A 19,381-nucleotide genomic window follows, 5' to 3' on the forward strand; every position below is an offset into this window, starting at 1 on the left:
AGGTATGAAGTAATATTTCCATTGGATAAACTATTCAAAGGAAGATAAAATTCTATGTTCAAATGTCCAAGACATGTGTGTGTACATACTCTCATATATATACAAATACATCTATATAATGTATATATACACATCTATATATGACTGCAGAAATGATGAAGCCAGAAATCCAATTCCACCCACTGTAATGTGTCTAATCTCAGCGTTTCTTTCTGTTCCTGCCTTGGTTTCATAGAATTACACTCATATTCCTTGATGAGTAGCAATGCTTTGAAGATTGAGCTGTTGAAGCATCTCACATGTCCTTTTCCCACTCAAATTAATTCTAATTGGTAAATACTAATAGATTTTAGTAAATCTTTTGTTCACAGGGAAGAAGTGAGACAATGGCTACTATTCTGTATATTTGTTTACATTATCCCATACATTTAGATTTTTTCCTTCCCCATAATCTTTGTTTCAAATAAAAAAGAAAAACAAAACCCACAACCCACTTAACACCTCCATTTTGTGATAAGGAATCTACTGTGTAATGTTTCTTTCCCATCCTTCATACTTTAAATATTTTATTAATGAAATAATGAAAATGTAACATGTATTTTAGTTTTCCTTTTCAATTTTGACTAATAATTTGATATTCTATGGTCCTGGTCATGCTTTTATTTATGTCAACTCCATCTTTTTTTTTACCTTATGGACAACACATTGTTTCAAAGTCAAAAACTCACTGCTTTACAGTTGTTACCTAGAGTCTCCCATTGTCTGAAATAAATTGGCTTTCTGGTAATCACATGGTGGTTATATCACAAGTTTGTCTGGTGTGTTTCCTGTTTTGGCTTTGCTTATAAAAGTGAAGAAAAGTTCTCAGAAGTTGTTGGTGGCTGGGGAGAGACTGAATTGGCAGCTTTATTACAAATTAAAAATTACAAATATATTTTTTATGACAAAGGCATAGGAAAAGAATAAATTTCCATTAAGCACAATAACAGAAATGAAGGGCTTCAGAGGAGTCTTACTGCACCAAAAAAAGTACCATCTCCATCCAAGGATATTTTGGCCCTTCTCCGTGGTATCGTAAGTTGAAGTTCATCCCCTTCTTCTAATTTTGCAATGCCTGGCAAAAGATTTGAAAAATTTTAAGTTAATATTTCAAATACATTATTTTCATAAATGGTATTAAAAAAGTCATTATGTGTCATCTTGCAAATGTAAGCATGGATTGTTATATGTGATGAGTGGGTTTTTTATCTTTAGGCACAAACTAAGAGTTTACCGCCTATCCAAAGCTGACACTTAACATCCTCCATGAAGCTGGACCTTATTTCCACTCTGCACTCAGCACAACACAGTTAATTTAAGCAAACGCTGCAGAAATTTTATATCAGTGGTGTACCCAGATTCCTCATGTTATGGTGTTGTGTCAGGCAAGGTCAGCACCGAGTATTACTGATCCTAGACCACTCCATTCCCACATTTCTGGAGGAGCTCTCATGAGCTTTACCAATCTAATGAAGTTACCAGACATCAGCTGATCCACTGCAACTGCAGAGCACAGAAGTCTGCTTCCTGCCAGCTGCACATCAGCTGATATGATAACTGAAAGCATCTCCCCTTCAAGCTGCAGCCACTGAGCTGAGAACACATCTAACATCTGCTGTGAGAACATGCTCAACAGCATGAGAGATAGCAGTGAGAACTGTTTTTCCAGGTGAAAAAGGAACAGTGGGAATTTGGGAAGCAAGAACCGTTACGTGGCAGGATAGAGTAGAGATCCTAGTTAAGAAAGGGCAGCAGTAAAACAAGGCTAAAATAAGAGCATAGATGAAATTGAATGTGGTTATGATGCCAAAATGTACAAGTGAAGGGACAGAAAATTAGAGGAAATGTTTGAAGAGCCTCAACTTCCAGACAAAGTATTTATTTATTTGGAATTTATTTTTATTTGGAAAAAATTAGCTTTGTGCTGCATACCATTTGTTTAACATCATTACTTGCCAACAGTCAACTCAGTGTCACCCACTCAGTGCCACCCACTTTTTCATAAAGCATTGAAAAAAAAATCTTGCTGGAAAATAAAACTGAAGACCCTCAAATCCACCATTAAGATGGAAAGACAGATAAGAGCTGAAAAATGTGGGTTTATAGGCCTACTTCCTTAAATGCTACTGCAGGAATATACATGTATATTGATCTTCAAGCCTGCTGGACTTGCATTAAATATTTTAATTGGTCTTTCTTGTGACGTTTCTAATTTGTGAAGTCATAAAGAGCACCTTATAGGAATTAACTATTTTTCATCTAACCTAAGATTAAAAATGCAGTAGCCATTATAAGGAGTAGAAATACCACAGTAAGGTATGCAAAGATTGGATGGCTAAAATTTATATATGACATTCTAAAGTAGAACATAGCTCCTAAATATTTTATTGGGATACCTAAATGTGGAATTCAACTCCTAAGTTAAACTGAGTTCTTTAATAAGGACAGTATGTACTCCTTTTGTCTGCTTCAGGCATCTACTTGAGAGCACCAAAGTATCCCACCACATTATGGAGTCAATGGAGAGAATGAAACTGCTCAGATCACCAAGTTAGATACATACCCTCTGATTGCTGATACTTTATATAAAACTGTATTTTTTTAAGATATTCTGTAATTTTGCAGTAAACCAGATCCATGAATGCAGTCCCTGTTCTTAATCACCTGACACTACAGATTCTATTTGATACAGCTTACTTGCAAACAAAGAAAAGGAAAATGTAGGTATTTACCAGCAGTATAGCAAGAATTATTTGGATAAGACTGCGGCATATTTTGGATGCAACGAAACAATGTCACCAAGCTGAGATCATCACCAAACACGTGAGCCTTCTTCCTCTGTATTAGGTGTCCCATAGCAAATGTTGTATCCGTATATAAAACCTAAAGAAAGAAGAGGTAGACTTCAGACTTACTGCATGGAGGCATTAAAAAACCCTTGCAAAAGTCAGATACTGAAATAATTTGAGTTTTCTCACCTGGCCATATATGAAAAAATAACCTGTTTCCTTGATCACTATTTTATTTCCTTGTTCTTCCAGAGCTGTTCCCCGTTTAAAGCTCAGAAGCCAAGGGACAATGCTTGAATCATCTAAAAGAAACAATAATTTTGGGCAATCAGAGAGAAAAGTTATCTCTTCATTTTTCCTGCCAAAAATTATCAAAGCTGATTTCTAAACAAGACTTCCAGTCTCACTAGCTGGATCTCCCCAGCTCCCTGAAAAGATGCTATTTGGAACAGCTGTCCAGATGCAGAGACCTACCAGATGCAGGGACCACTTTATTGTTTGTTTTTGATTTGTTTGTTTGGTGGTGGTATTTTTAAAATTATTTTTAAACAAACTGGCAAAACTCAGTTAACTGCTTTGAAGTTAGACAAAAATTTCAAAATTTGTTGAAACAGTTAATCCATGAAATAGATAGCTACAAATCATGGAACATACTCTTACCATTCTGTTGGATATCACTTTTGCTGTCAGCGATCAGTTGCAAGCAGGCCTGCAGCACTGGGAAGTGAAAGCATTTAGAAATCAAAGATACATATATCAGTAATAGAATAGCTTAAGCTTATGAAACTACGTTATAAAAAAAGAAAAAAGTACATGAAAGAAATCTCTGAGTCTCACCCCTTATTTTAAAACAAAAACTATTGATTTTAACACAGATCTTACTCAAGCGTGCAAAACCAGAATTCCTATCACAACACATACTAGGTAACTATCAGAGATCGGGCAGCTAAGTGGGAGGCCTCAGACAGCAGCACAAGTTATACTTGCTTGTTTTAATATCTGGTCCTAATATAATTAAAAGATGTAGCAGTAAGTCAAATGAGCTAAAAGTCATCAGACAACTAGTCTTGTTAATCTTCGAATCAAAAGCTCAGAAAAAGTCCCAACCCTGCCAGCTGTGACAGGTAGCTTTTCCAATGATGTTTACTGTATTATTTAAAGAAATTACTTTCCAGTTATAGTTGCTGTGAAATATTAGTCATACATACTGGTTATGTGGAACTTTCATAATAATTTCTCAAAATCCATACATATGTACTTTCATTATATTTTCAGATACCTACACTCAATCAACCTATACTAAGATTGAGAGGGAAGATAGAGATATTAGTGTTAGCAAATTAAGGCACACATAACAAACAGCTCAGTATCTGTCAAAATGTGTTGCTCAAAACTGTAGAGAAACTAGGGAGTTTAATCAGAGAAAAATACTGCAGAAAGTTGAAATATAGACTTGCAAGTGAAACAAAGATCTTGTAAAAAATCTGCTAAGCATAAATGTCAGGGAACAGGATAAAAAGAAAAAAGAAGAGCTAGAATTGCCTAGAGCAAATTTTAATCAAAACATCTGGTTCTTGTGCTGCTTTGAAGTTTGGAAAATGGAGTAGCAACATTTACTACACTTGAAAGAGACCAAAAGAATTTACTAAGAGTTGAGAGAAGAAAATTCTGCCATGGTTTGCTGAATCTCTATTTTGTTTATCTCTTTTCAGATAAGAAGGCTCTGGGTCAAATTTGACCTCACTTGCTATAATGGGAAATGCCATGGATGAGTAGGATCCTGTGTCTACTGTGTTTACCAAGTGTCCAGTAGGATGAACTTCTTGCTGCACAACAGGTAGTGAGAGAATTTGGGTAGAAAGCATCCTCTGTAACTAAGTCTCCTTTTTAAGGAGTCCTGCTTGAGGGCTGGATGCTCACCAGCACTCAGCAGTGCCAGCTGGCAGCACAGAGATTCAAGTGCACATCTGGGAATGCTTCAGTGTCACAATGATCACACAACCTGCAAGCCCTACTTACGTTAACACGAATGTTATCCTCCAAGCTTCTGTCTCCTACACTGAAATGTGTCCTTGAGTTCTATGAACAAATCAATGATTTGCTAAAATCTACAGATTTGCAAACCAAGAATTTGAAGGCATCTGAATTACCTGCCTTCCTTCTCGTAAGGAATAGAAGAACCAAGCCAACACAAAATTGAAAAAGGTATTATACTTCAGTCATTTTTCTATTGAACTTGGGAGCAAAAGAATTTTCTGGAAAAAAAGCTTCCAAATATTATCAAAATGTGATTTCCTGCAGATGCACAACACAGTGCACTAGGCAATTCATTTTACAAAGTATTAATTCACTCTCCTTTGGGATAAAATGACTTCCTAGAGAATGAAATTTGCTGCTTCCCTAGTATTTCGGTAAGCTAAATGAAAATTCCAATTCCTGCTTTTGAAAGAACTCACTAGTGTGGCCACTGGATTTTCCACTAACCAAACAAGATAGGATTTGTGATGATACACACTAACCAGCTGCTATCCAGTTGGGTACCTATGAGTATTGTCCACAAGCAGTAAAAGTTATGGCTACTTTAGCAACTCTTGTTAAGACTGCTGTGCAAACCTGATGGGCATTTTGAAACTATCCTAATTCACAGTTTGCAAGTCTGAATTTATGTTTCACTCGTTTGCAGCACTGAAATAGTAGTCAGCATGGCTGCGAATTTCTACACAGTAATTAAAATGGGCAAGATCAGTGCAGTTTGAGATCATCTCCATCATTTTAAAACACATACCAACTGCTTTATTCTACAGATACCAGATCTAGACATATTCTCTAAAAAAATCTGTCTCTTTTTTCTTTATGCAGATGGGAATAAGGCTCCACAAAACATAGTAAGCTTGTTTTTCATGGAGAAAAATGGATGCAACTGTGTTATTCATGACAACAAGGAAACAGAAACTAGCACAGTGTCCACTTTCTACCTAAAGCTACAAAGGACAAATAATATCTAAAAAATTTCCTGAGATATTGAACAACAACATGCTTAAAAAATATGTTCAGAAGCCAAGACTGACAGGTAACTATTTCCAGTATATACAAGTACTTCACTTTGACCTCAGTGGAACTACATACATGCTTAAAGTTAAGTAATTAATTAAAACTAATTCAGAGAAAAAAAAGGTTACTATTAAGGAAAGAATATGGATAGGCAAAGTATTTTCAGGGGAAAATACAAAGGGGTTTTCAGTAAAATGTTAACGCTGTTAAGAAATGCTAGCAATTCTATTCCAAGAAGGACACTAATCTCTCCTGAAGTGCAGTATGAAGCATATATATATTACAAAATACACATTGAATAGTTACTATTGGTATTGAGTAGAATAAATCAAAAGCTCTACGTGAATGTCTTTCAGCCCTTTGTATATCAAACTGGAGCACAATCTTCATAGTCTAAAGTCTTTTAGTCTAAAGGATTTTTGAATAATTAATAAAGAAAGTAGAATACAGGATTTGTAAAATACATCTTGAACGTGTGTAAAAATTTCTGGACTGAGTGTCACAGTGAGGTCTGGCTGTATAAAAGTGTATCTAGAACTATAAAGCATGCCCCATCCTCTCGTGACTTTATATAATAGCTTTGCTTCAATGAACATTCTTTTTTTCCCCCTGATTTTAATTGCTCTGCAGGCTGCGGTTGGCAGAAGTACAATTCAGAGTCTGTCTTATTCCATGAACAGAACAGCCAATTCTGAAAAAGTAAGTAGGTCCAGATGCCTTTATAAACCACAGCTAGCACATGAAAGGATGTGTTCTCTAGGGGTTGAGCAATGTAGCCACAGTTTAAAAAAAGGGCACTAGCTTTTGCAGCAGGACAGCTTTCTGCATATCTGCATGATTTAAGACCTTATATTGGTAAAATCAAATTTGCCCTTACAGGCAAATTTTCCTGTTATTTAACTAGCATAATCATTTTAATATTTTGCAATCTCACTTAATGATCCATCCAAACAAAATTTCAGGTTTACTATTTGTGAGCTCATGCATAAAATTTGAAGTTTTGATAGCTGAGGCCTGAAACATCTGTTTCAATTTTTGCTGAAATAAAACCCAGGAAAAGCCCTGACCTTGGAAAAAAACAAAAAAAACCCCAGACCTTCTTATTTAGGTTCCTTCTTTGGTCTAGATCTGTTCTCTGTAGACTTCTCAAAACACACTCAAACACTAGAGAATTTACTATAGAAATGATAAGCATGTTCTTGAACCATTTGCAGTTCTTCATTTCTTATCACAAGAGATCTCATTTTAGTTTTTGCTTGTGCATTTTTATAAACTGGTATTCATGAACTCTATCCCAGAAGAAAACAGGAAAAGTGGTTAATTTGTTGTTTTTTAACTGACAAGTTTTTATATAATCCATTTATAATCCATTAATCATGGATTCAGTCAGTCCCTGCATTCAAATGGCTCAATCGTGTTTGTAGGTAGGACTCAGATCTAAAAAATAACTTTGAAGTATTGGTACCTTTATTTTGACCTTACCAGAATTGCCAGTAATATGTTTGTCAGAAGAGCAACGAAATAATTTACTAGGAATTAAGAATGCTTTATGTAGACTTGCATTATACAGTTCAAAGTAGAATATTGTTTTTAAAAATTAGAGTCTATTTTATGTACTTTTGATTGCATAGTGTTCTGCATTATACACAGCACTGATTCATTCACTCATTCATTCAGTGAAATTCTTCATGTAAAACTGCAGGCATTGCATCAAGTAATTTTATATCCTTTTACATAGAAGGGTCTACTTCCTTTTGAATTAGACTGTTGTCAGCAGAAGCAAATAAGAATAACATATATTTTCAAGAAGTAGGCCTTTCTCTTTTTTTTTAAGGGAACTTTTATATTTCCTCTCTTCAAACAATAAAATAAGAAGTATTGTTAATATTTGGTAAGGGAATTTTATCTGTGGCATTTTTTTAGGCTAGTAACAAAAGGTTATGACTCAATTCAGAGATCACTAAAGTCAATTACCACTCGTATAAGTTCTTGCTATCCCTGTTTCACAGATATCTAAAGCAACAACATACAGAGTCAAAGCACTTCTAACCAACAAGTGTACCAATTTTCTTGTACAGCTGTTATATCAAGAACAATGGCAAAATTCTCACAACTTATACACCAAGCTTGCAAGGCAATAGTTATTTCGCATGGTCACAGCTGATATTGGAGTAGAATCTGGGAACTGGTAATAGAGCCAGGACACACGCCAGGTTAACCCACTTCACTGCTTTGTGGAATACCATAGAATTTGCTCCTCAGCTCCTTGCATATATCTGCATTTGAGTTTACAGGAGACCTGATTCTCACCTCCCTAGGCCACAGGAATTGACCAGAATGAGGCACTGAGGGAGCATGTAAATGAAACTTGATGTTTGTACACTGAAGTGACTTAGACAGTGGAACCTGTAGTTTGCTCCTGGACTTAAGTACACTTGCAGCTCAGAGAGAAACACACAAGCAAGGCAATCAATTATTGTGAATAGGGTATAAAATTCACGAGAGGTTTTTGTTGTGCAATGATTTTCCTCTACAGGCAGAATTGACAAAGGAAAACGATAAAAAAAGAAAGATTATATCTGGTTTTATGTGTCCTGATAAGACACTTGTTAAAAGGTCTATCTGCCTGTATATTAATAATATCTACCTTTCAAAATCACCCATTAACTCCTACTCATTGAATCAAGAACTCTAGTTCTGACTGCTAACTGTGCATCTTTATTTGGAGTTGATACTTGAAACCCTTCTCTCTAACTTACTTGAGCTGGAAATTTTCTCAAGGTGCAAAATGTATGACTACTGATGGCTAATAGTTTCATGCACGAACACAGACAAATGCCTACCCTATAAAACCATGAAAGAACAAGATTGTGTTAGATCCACTTTCATTCAATTGTCATTTTAATGAAAATGCTAATTTATGACCACTTCTATTCACAAAACATCAAAAAGTAGAAAAAACATTAAAATGTTAATTCCGTATGTTCAAGGACAGCTGTGCTGAGCCTAAAAAACATAATAGGGCATCCATTCCTGGAATTTAATAATTAAAGTCTAAAAAGAAAACATAATTGAACCACAACTTTATTTATAAACAAAATAATAGTTCTGTATTTTACTTCTGCTCTCCGTTTCAGCACAAGAGAAGCAATTGTGTATCAGTGATGCTTTCAAATATTATCTTTCTAAGGAATTGTTCTCTGTAAAAGTAAAATGATGGGTCGACAATTAATTACAGGACCAGACTCTACTTTGAGAAATAGGACAAGAACAGGCATCTCACTCAACACCCTAATTGATGAGTGCCGCACATCTGCAGGACAATTTTGAAGCTGCCGGGATTCTGGTACTCAGATATGGATGTCAAAAGATCAAAATGCAGGGCCAGTTATTCTGTGTACATGACCAAATAATAGACTGGATTCAGCACCATGAACAACACCATGTTCTCTGACTTAACTCACTCTGCTAAGACAAAATTTAACATCGACTAATAGGTTCGTAGTCATCAGTGAAATCTGATCTGAGAAAATTTAACATCTTACTGAATTCTGACAATCTAAATTTGTTGTAATTAGAGCAGGCAGAAAGGTAACCCTAACAGATGACCTTTGATATAAATGCAAGATTTGTAATTTACTTTTTCTTTTTTTATATACAAAAATATGAGGTTCGTGTTAGAAAACAGTTTTGTAGTACATCAAAATATGTAGCTTTTCCCTTTTAAATGGATGTTCATATTCTGTGCTTTCCATCCTCAATCCTAAACAATTTTAAAGCCATCTAAAAAAAATGTTTACAAAAATAAGTAGCTTAATTATAATTTTATGTGAATAAAGGTAAATAGGTATAATCAAAGGTGGCTACATGATGAGAAGAATATTAAATCTACCTAGAAGCACAGCAGAGGAGCCCCAAACCCTCCTCACCCATGGAGGTGCAACAAGAATAAAGGTGAAAGCTACTGTGAAGGAAACTGGATAACTCACGTAGTATTGATGCTATAACATTAATTTTAAAAAAGATGTCTCTTTGGTTTTTATGATACTTGTAATTTAGATCACTATTTTGCATTTGGGAGTTGCTAGGGTGGGGAGAACAGGGTAACTCTGCGGTTCCCATGAAAGGAAGCAAGCTACAAGAAATACAATTTAAGCAATCATGTTCTCAGTCCTGTTTGCGAAATCTGTCTTAGCCAAGGCCATGAACAAAAGATTACAAATGAAGTAGAATAAATCCCATATAAACCTGTGGGCTTTAGGTGATGTCCTAAATGAATGTTCTCTTTTGAGAATATTGGAAGTAAGTAGAGTGATTATACCCTAGAACTTAAATTTCATTTAGTTTTTGCTTATAAATTACTCCATTTCAACGTCATCTCTTAATAACTTATTAGCTTTCATCAGTTACAATAAAAAAGTATACATAATAGGAGTAAATTTATTTAGCAACTCAGGAATATTTTTAGTTACTTAGTGCAATTAGAGTATGTGTGCAGACTGTTATAATAAAATTCTGCATTTCATCCTATAAGGCATATTGTGTTTGGAAAAATAAAGAAATGTAGACATTTTATCCCCAAAGGAAACAAATACATCCCATTAATATGTCAACATTATAATACACATCAGATGTCTTTTATGAAGCACATCTTCAGTTTTCTGCAGAAACTTTTACAAAGGCCATGAGAGAAAAAAAAATCTTACTGGATAGGCATTCTTTTATTAATTTTTCTAATTTTATTAATAGGTTGTTTTAATGTAGAAATAATGCTAAACTTCTGGATTCCTTGTAGTCTGTCTCTTTTGCCAGGTACAAGCCAATCTTTCTCTTTGAAAGCTCCTACTTCCCTAAATTTCTCATTACTTCTCTCTTTTAGGATGAGCATGCTTCCCCAAAAAGTGAGTTGGCATTTTTAATAATAGATTTCCCTCCTTATTATTGATCAGAGAGAATTCAACAATTGAAATGCAGATAGCATGAATACCAGTACCTTAAACAGTATGTCCCAACTCATTGCAGAGGGGGGTTGGACTAGATGGCCTTCAAAGGTCCATTCCAACTCAAAACATTCTGTGATTCTATATGGTAACCATTAAGACAACATGCCTCTCGTTAAAACCATTCATTCAGCAATAATTTTGAAAGCCAGAACAGGCTCTGGGAGCATTGGATACTGACAGGAGAAGACACAGACCAAGCGCTGTTGCTTTTCTCAAAACAGTATCCAACTGCAGCATCCCAACCCATTCCACCAGATGCCATTTACCTTTTTCTTCTGTGTGGACAACAGACCGTCTGCCCCTGTTTCTACTCCCATTCCAGATTTCCTTTTGGAAGCTCTCAGGAAGCCTGTTCTCCTAACAAGGAGAAGCAACAGTCAGTGAAAACAGCCCCACATTTGTTCATTCCCTGCAAGCTGAAAACCACCCCTCCAGCTTACCTGCCTGGTGCCAGCTGCAGACACTTGCAGGAAGGAAGAAACAGGGGTACCTGCTTTTTTTTCATCAGGGGACATGGGTGGCCGGTCTAGCGGAGACCTTGCCTGGACCCTGTAGATCAGCTCACTGCGCAGAGCCTCTAGTTCTGTTTTCAGGGTGATAACATGGTAAAGAGACACTGCTGCAAGACAAGAGGACAGGAGCATTGCGAGCCACAGGAATGTGACAGAAAAAAGTCCCCTGGTGCCTGAAACAGCACCAGGGGGGGCAGAAGGAGAGGAGGCGGTATCCTTCTGTTGGATGACGTGCACACAGTCCAGGGATTTCATCGCTGCTTTTTCCTTACTAAAGCCAGAGGGAGAGTTCAGCTGTCCCCTTCCGAGGTGCAATCCATGTTACCGGTTGCTCTCTGAAACTAATGGCATCCAGAATAAGTGAACAAACCGCCCAGATCATTTCCTGTCATATGAAGCTGTTGATAGCACCATTAAACTTAATGTGTAGAGTGAACATCTAAGATTCAATTTGTTTTCATCTCTCTGTGCTGCATTTTGGAAATGAATACTTTCTCATGAGCTGCTTGTTCAATCTACCTTCCTCCTTTCACTTTCAACTATTTATTTATGTGGCAGCTTGCTATAACCATTTCCCATATTCTTTAAATTTAGGCACAGACAGTACCATTGGTAACTTTAGAGCCTTATCTAGAAATGCAGAAACTATATAAAGTTTCCTGGCAGCATATCATCCAGTGCTACTTAAAAGGCATACCTATATGACAGGAATGTGTCTCGGTATGCATGAAGACTTACATTATATCACACATATTAACATATATATATTCATATCTAAAGTGACAATATGCCTACAGAGGAGAAAAATTATTCAAAAAAAATTTTTTGTGGTTTCCTAAACCAATAGTGAAAAATATTCCCAGATATGAGTCATAAACTACTGGTCTCTCAACTGTACGTAGCTGCAGATGTTGCAGTTCAGTTCATCTAACTAACTTGAAAAGGGAAGACATTTTATTAAACTTATCTAATAAATACAGTTTCTCTACAGAATTCAAGGACCTCAATTAATGCAAAAGGGGACACAGAGATGCAGGGAGAGAAAACCTGGCGGGAGGGGGACTAGAAGAGGTGAAAACTAGATGATGGAAAAGAATAAGAGATGGGAAATAAGAATGGAGGGAAAGAGCAGAGAGGTATAGAAAAAATTTTATTTAGAGAATTTAAAAATGAAACACAAAATAAAACTTTAAACATGCATGCTAACATTTTTCAGATGAATCCTGAGCGTCTGATCCAAGTTCATAGTTTTAAGATTTTAAGTCCTTTCATCTTAAAACCCTGCATTAGGAATTCCTTTCTTTTCTGCAGCAGTGAGGGTACCTAAATATCCCAAACATGTTTATATGCTTTTTGTAGTTTCTTCTCACACAAAATTCAACTTTTACCCCTTTTTTAAAAGTTCCAGTGGTCTGAGACAGAAAAAAAAAGACAGCATCACAATTGGGGCTAAAATCAACAGGTCAACCCCCCTTACCATGTGATTAAGCTTTATCTGTGCAAAAGAGAGAACTTTCACAGGTCAGTCCAAACTGTAGTGAATCCTGATGGCAACACCTACCAGAGTAGTTCAGATCAAGTTAATTCTGTTGGGAAGGAGAAGGAAGAAGGAACAACAATAGAGTAACAACTTCTATAGCCTCTCCCACTTCCGTTTCTTAAGGCTATGAGAAATTTAGGGTGATTATAAGCTTTATCATCTTCCACTGTGATGCAATGCATGCTTTTCCTTATTTTGCCACCTATAGCAACCACACTTATCCTGCACAGATGAGTAAATCTGTTCCTAAATGCAGAGGAAAAAAATACACAATGTATCTTAGTGTGCTCTTAGAAGCCACCTACATACTGTGAGAAAGTATAAAGAAATCAGTGTAGGGTGGAACAAGCAGAATATCATACCATTCTGTGCCTATATTCAAGGCTAAGTTAAGGTGTAAATGGGGCTGCATTTTGAAGGAAATTTAAGATAAACTAATGCAGTCGGTTTTTAACAGAATAAGCAATTATTAGAACTAAGCAGACATGCCTTGAATTATCCCTACTATCAGAACATTACCAGCCTAGTATGGACTGTTCCAAAAATAAAATAATAAAAAAAAAAAGAAATAGTTGGAAAAAAATAGAAAATAGAAAAAGTTGGAAAAGATGTGCTATTTTAGAAAATGAAACGGAGAGCACGAAAGTTATAACTAGCTATTCAGGAATACTGAGAAACAATTGGCCAGTGAGGTCTCTGCAGTCATTAATACATCAGAAAATAACAGACAGATATATAAATAGCAGCACTCTCGTCACTTCTAGAGAAAATAGGCTGTTCCTAGCCTCCACACCTTCTTTAAATAGGGTCATTATTTGGGCTGACAAAATAATTGTGGTGACACAGAGGACTTCTGTAAGACATCTGGCTTCATCTTGCTTATCATTCTGATCAATGAAAATTTCAAAGGGGAGATGAGGAAAATCACAACAGCCTACATATGGCAAATTATTAAATTCAGTAGATATTTGTAGTTGAGCATCAATGGGATCGCTCTGCTGGCAACCTTATATTGTTCTGTAGATTCATAAGTAGTTATGTGGATTGAAACAAAACATAACTTCTGACAACTTCAGTGATGACAAAATCATAGTGGAACAATAAATAATGTCAGTAAGAGATCAATAGCGAAAAACAACGCGAACTGCCTAGAAATAAACTAAGTTGAACAGCTTCTGTTTTAATATACTCAAATGAAACTTCAGTGAGTTGCAGATGCTAATTGCATTAAAGTAAATCACAAAAACGACTTAGAAAAAAAAAACAAACACAGAAAAACAAACCCTAAACCAAACAAACCCCTCATGTTAGTTGCAGAGCCTAGAAGAATCAGTGCTCAATGCTTGCCACTAGTCTTGTCGTAACATACTCTCCTCTTGAATCGTCGTGTTGGTAGGGCTGCAAAGTAGTCCTTAGCCTGCTTAAACCAAGTCAGTAAGATTACTCTATGTGCCATTTTTTCTGTGTTTTAAACTAAGATATGACTAAAGAGGACTAAGGAGTGCCCAGATTAGCCCCCCATTAGGAGACAGGGGAAGGTGCTGACTTTAGCTGAACACAAGTTCTCAGTGGAATATTCTTGTTGAAATAGAGGTGTATTATTTGGATATATATTCTGGGGCAAAATAATAAGCAAAAAAAAAAGAGGCAGCATCATGCTTTTATATTGACAAAAGTATTTATATATAAGCTTCTACCGGTCAGCTTCCCTGAAAATCCTTTTACAGAAGTTTGTACCATATTAACAGTTTTTGACTTAAGACACACATGCAGGTAGAAAAACCTTGGAGCTTGCCTCAAGACCAGTTCAAAGCAGCATTTTCCAAACTATTTCTAGAAAAGAAAATGTCACTGCATTAAACTGGAGAAACCCATCTATCTCTGGAAGCAAATAAGAATAAACCCTTACATTAAGTTATTCTGAAAATATGGTCCTATTTTGCATGCACAGTACACGATCCACAGACATATAGCGAATCCAACCATAGTGCCTCCTTAACTGAAAGGATGAACTATATTGAACACTCAGGGTGACTGACTAAGAGACCTCATTATTTTAGACAAGGAAAACCATTAAGAAATGTCTTGGCTAGTCTAAGAATTCTACTTAACCAAGTCATTCACTTTTGAGAAAAAGAGCAAACTTTTAGGTAAAACTCAAAATAATAAATAAATAAATAAAAAAGAAAACCCAACACATTACCACTGAAGACTCTTACGGGTGAGAATGTTTCACTACAACCCAGGGAAATTAAGACTGGTTAAACCTTCAAAGATGTTACAGTAGGAAAAAAAAACTTGTAACTTTATGGAAGCAATTCATTTTGTTCATTCTGTTATGCAGAGTATCAGATTAAATTACCAAAATAGGTCCTGGTAATCTGCACGTTTATAAAAGATCAGCACTGCATCTGTGGGGAACCAAGGCAGAGGTAGTAACCAATCACACAGGAAATCTGCGGTTGAACCAGAAACTGAATTCTTGATTTCCTGAAATCCAGCAATGTACTTTAATCACAAAAGCATCTTCTTAGTGAAAGAGGAAAATCCCATAATGAAGTTTATATGTACAAAAGAGAAGCAGATGATATTAATATGAGGGCTTGAGTAAAAAACCCAATTTACTGAAGAAACATGAAAGTTTACTTAAAAACAAGTGTTCTTATTTTAAAAAGGACGTTGTGCAGATGCTGCAACCCAGAGATCCAGGCAAATGTCAAAGGCCACACTAAAAGTATGCCTCCAGTGGGAAGGGTCCAACCTCATATACTTCTGAAGTAGCCACAAAATGGCCCCTACGGTTATTACGATAAAGAGACCACAACAGCTTGCCTCGCTACACAAGACTGTGCAGAATAGATAGAAGATCAAAGAATAAGCAAAGCTTCCATCTGAAGCACATTTAGTTTCAAGTCCTTTCTGAAGATGGACAAAATAGGAGGACTGTTTTGGGGGAGATCAGAATAAATCCTGTATTACAGTTTTCTGCTATTACAGAGATCTCTCTTAAGAACATTTATAGATACCCCTCTGAAACAGCACACATTCCCTTCAAGGACACTTAATTAGTGCTTTCATTCTCATCATTAACTACAATTTACACTGTAGCAAATCCAGCCAAGTTCTGCCTCACATATGGATCAAAAAAAGCACTCTATTTCTGGATACTCCACTCATGTGGCTGTATATCTTACATCCTATTATTTTAACTGTCAGGAAGCTGTTCAATACCTTGCAAGGAAAGTATGTTTTACACAAACAGTTAAAGCCTTATTTGATAAATTACCTTGCTAGAAGGAAAAAAAAAAATCTTCTGAGATTTTTCTGAAGCAAAAAGTGCATTCTTTTCTCTTTGTCTCACAATTTCAAAATTGCCTAGGATAACACAATTGTCTCTGCACCTTTTAGATATGACATCCTTGATTTATTCCTTGAAAGATTTTATTTCTTTAGACATCTAGACAATTTGGGTCCAAATCTGGCATGCATGTTACACATAGTAAACCTACAGCTGACTTGCCGTCATTGTCACTTTTCACATGGTTATTACAGTGTTTTCAAAGACAATAGGAAATGACACAGGAAGGAAAAGCAATTATTATAGGTGTCTTTCAAAGTATGCAGAAGAGCCAACAAGACATAGAAAAGATTTTTAAAACCATGTAAAATATAAAAAGAAAACTAATGATTTATATACTACAGCAGCTTAATAACAGCCTCCTTCCCTTCCACCCCTCCAACCCCGTGATGTTATAGCAATTCCTTCTTACTGCCCAGGGAAAAACGAGCTCTGTCATACAGCTGTAGCTCACTTACAGTCTCACTGGCTTTGATATCCAGTAGCACCGAGTACTGCATTTCTCCACCTCTGTGACACTGTGCAACTCCACCGATTTTGCATAGATGGGCTACAAATTCATTTGTATGGTAACAAAATAAACACAGACCCATGGCCTTTCATGTGGGAGTGGCCATTCTGCTGCTGCTACAGTCTGGAGACCTTCAGTAGAGGGCACAGGACAAGGATCCAAGTGTTTTCAAATCATAATGTTATTTCTTCATAGCTATATCTGATTGGTACACTGTTCCTGAGTCCTAAAGGACAGAAAGGAAAGGGTTTTCTGCCTGACCTTTCCCTTTGAATTTTTGTAAATAATTAGCCCACACCAGACATTAAGTGTAACGCAAACCAGCTGTAGAACTTCCTTTCTTTCTGTCTTCAAGGAGCAAAATCCGTTCCTTAGTTGCTTGTCAAAACTAGAGGCAAAAGCTCTCTAAACCTGGTATGTGAACATATATTTCTGTCAGCCATCTTGCAGTTTTGCATTATTCAGCTCATTGCTTCAGATTATTACATATGTATCTTCAATTAGGAGTGAAACCATGGTCTGTAATACAATAAAATCAAGTCTGCTCTTTAGCTGTATTGCTTTCAGAGAAAGAAAAATTGCTGTTTTTCCAAGGCTTACGAGAGTTATTCTGTCTCCATCCAAGCCGAAGCATAACAAATTAATCACATCAATGTTTTCAAAACAATTCCAGAAAATAATCAGTGTATCTTCCTTATCTACTTACAGAGACAGAACTCTGTACAAAGTCTAAAATGAAGACCCTGAATAGGGTCCAACAAAACATTTAAAGCTCAGGAGCAAATAATTTTTTTTTAAGCCAATGGTATATTCTCAAAACTTTATCTACTTGTACTTGATATTTTTAACAGACAGCAAGGCCCCTGCCTTTGGTTTATGTTTCAATTCATAGAATCATAGAATGTTTATGTTTCATTTCATAGAATCATAGAATCATGGTCCAGTTGGAAAGGACCTTAAGACCATCTAGTTCCAACTCCCTTGCCATGGGCAGGGCCACCATTCACTAGATCAGGTTCCTCAGAGCTTCATCCACCCTGGTCTTGAACACTTTCAGGAATGGAACAATTTCTCTGGGTAATCTGTTCCAGTGCCTCACCACCCTCACAGCAAAGAACTTCCTGCTAATATCTAATCTAAACCTACTCTCTTTCAATTTTAAGCCATTCCCCCTTGTCCTATCACTAGATGCTCTTGTAAAAAGTCCCTCTCTATCTTTCTTGTAGGCTCCTTTCAGGTATTGCAAAGCCGCGATTAGGTCACCCCTAAGCCTTCTTTTCCAGGCTGAACAAACCCAATTCTCCCATCCTTTCTTCATAGGAGAGGTGCTCCATCCCTCAAATCAAATTGGTGGCCTTCCTCCAAACTCACTTCGACAGCTCAATGTCGTTCCTGTGCTAAGGAAGACTTGTGTTCTCTGGAGTAGCACTGTGCAGTTAAGTTTTAGTGACACAGTTCACAAGACAGCAACCTGCTTCTCATTCAAGAAGGGCAGTATTCATATGGACTACCCAAATCTCAGTTGCTCCTGCACTTTCATTTCTTCCTTTACAAAAATCAGAAAAAAAATCTGTTTTTTTCATTCAAAATTAACAGGTATCTTGAACAAAGTGTCCAAATATACCACACCTACACCCCCCACTCACACCCTCGTTTACTAGGTAGTGGGTTAAAAATTAACTATAAGCCTTGCAGTAATCCAGGAGAGGACAAACATTTTGCAGCTTTAGAAAAGAATCCTTATTTTCTGGTTATTTCATATAAGCTATGCAAAATGGCAGCAGAGGTGATACAAGCTTAGTTATACATTTCTGTATAAGAAAGTAGAAATTGCTTCAATATCCCACCGCAGCTACGTGAATTAACTATAAACCTGCTAGAATGTCATTAGAGGATTTAAAACTGACATTTGAAATTTTGCCAGCATGAGGTGGTAAAACTAGTCAGGAACACTTCAAAATACTTCCTAATGGACATCATATTTAGACCATCTCTCTGTCCCCCAGACAACAGAGAAATTTTGAAATGCAAACTGTGTTAGAAAGCGATGGAGAGCTACTGCATACATGACAAAGCTTAGAAACATGTGTTTGCAGTATACTTTTTCCCCTGCCATAACAGCTTTCCACAAATGCCACGACTAATAATGCAGACGTCTAGTCCATGTGCTCTGGCTTTAGAAGCTGAAAACAATACCTTGGGGTTGATTTGTTACCATACACACACAACTACCCCTTTGCACACACTGAAGAAACGCCACAGACTAGAACAAGACATTAACAGCACTTTTAATGTATCAATTTATTGCATATGTCAGTACATAAAAATAGAAAAGTGTTTTTTGTAAAATTAACTTTATTGTAAAAACCAGACTAGAATGAGAATGTAAAACTTTGCCACAATTAGCACATATACAGTAACATTTATGCTTTGTCTACAAAACTTAAGAATACTTTAGGACAATTTTGCCTTAACTATAAAGAAAAATCAAATAAAAAGCTTGCATCTTATATTCAGTGACTGTTTCTGAATTCAAAACACAAGTGTTATTTAGAACTTCAATATGCTATCTCTATTT

The 19,381-nt window shown here is 36.3% G+C and overlaps 1 protein-coding gene across 2 annotated transcripts; it reads right to left on the minus strand.

Annotated features, from left to right (window-relative positions):
• Nucleotides 1-57: 57 nt before the first annotated feature.
• Nucleotides 58-16,795, minus strand: TNFSF13B (TNF superfamily member 13b). 2 transcript variants are annotated; one of them, XM_027891352.1, is made up of 7 exons: nt 16,705-16,795; nt 11,323-11,735; nt 11,149-11,239; nt 3,489-3,545; nt 3,018-3,130; nt 2,772-2,922; nt 58-1,114 (listed from the first exon to the last, which is right to left on the minus strand). In XM_027891352.1, exons 2-7 carry the CDS (start codon nt 11,647-11,649, stop codon nt 1,002-1,004), a joined length of 852 nt encoding a protein of 283 aa, XP_027747153.1. In that variant the 5' UTR covers nt 11,650-11,735; nt 16,705-16,795; the 3' UTR covers nt 58-1,001. The 2 variants fall into 2 exon arrangements, with proteins under 2 accessions (XP_027747153.1, XP_027747152.1); XM_027891351.1 differs by lacking the exon at nt 16,705-16,795 and having other exon boundaries at nt 11,323-12,026.
• Nucleotides 16,796-19,381: the final 2,586 nt, after the last annotated feature.

This window comes from Empidonax traillii, unplaced genomic scaffold, assembly GCF_003031625.1.
Source record: "Empidonax traillii isolate 1590-97213 ecotype Southwest subspecies unplaced genomic scaffold, ASM303162v1 scaffold320:size708019, whole genome shotgun sequence".
NCBI lineage: Eukaryota > Metazoa > Chordata > Aves > Passeriformes > Tyrannidae > Empidonax > Empidonax traillii.

What these genes read in the sequence shown, in the direction of transcription:
- TNFSF13B (XM_027891352.1), bottom strand. Translation starts at nt 11,649, where the DNA reads ATGAAATCCCTGGACTGTGTGCACGTCATCCAACAGAAGGATACCGCC. An exon ending in TGTCCACACAGAAGAAAAAG is followed by an intron (nt 3,546 to 11,148) that starts GTAAATGGCATC and finishes TTCACTTCCCAG; the next exon opens with TGCTGCAGGCCTGCTTGCAA. An exon ending in ATTTTTTCATATATGGCCAG is followed by an intron (nt 2,923 to 3,017) that starts GTGAGAAAACTC and finishes TTCTTTCTTTAG; the next exon opens with GTTTTATATACGGATACAAC.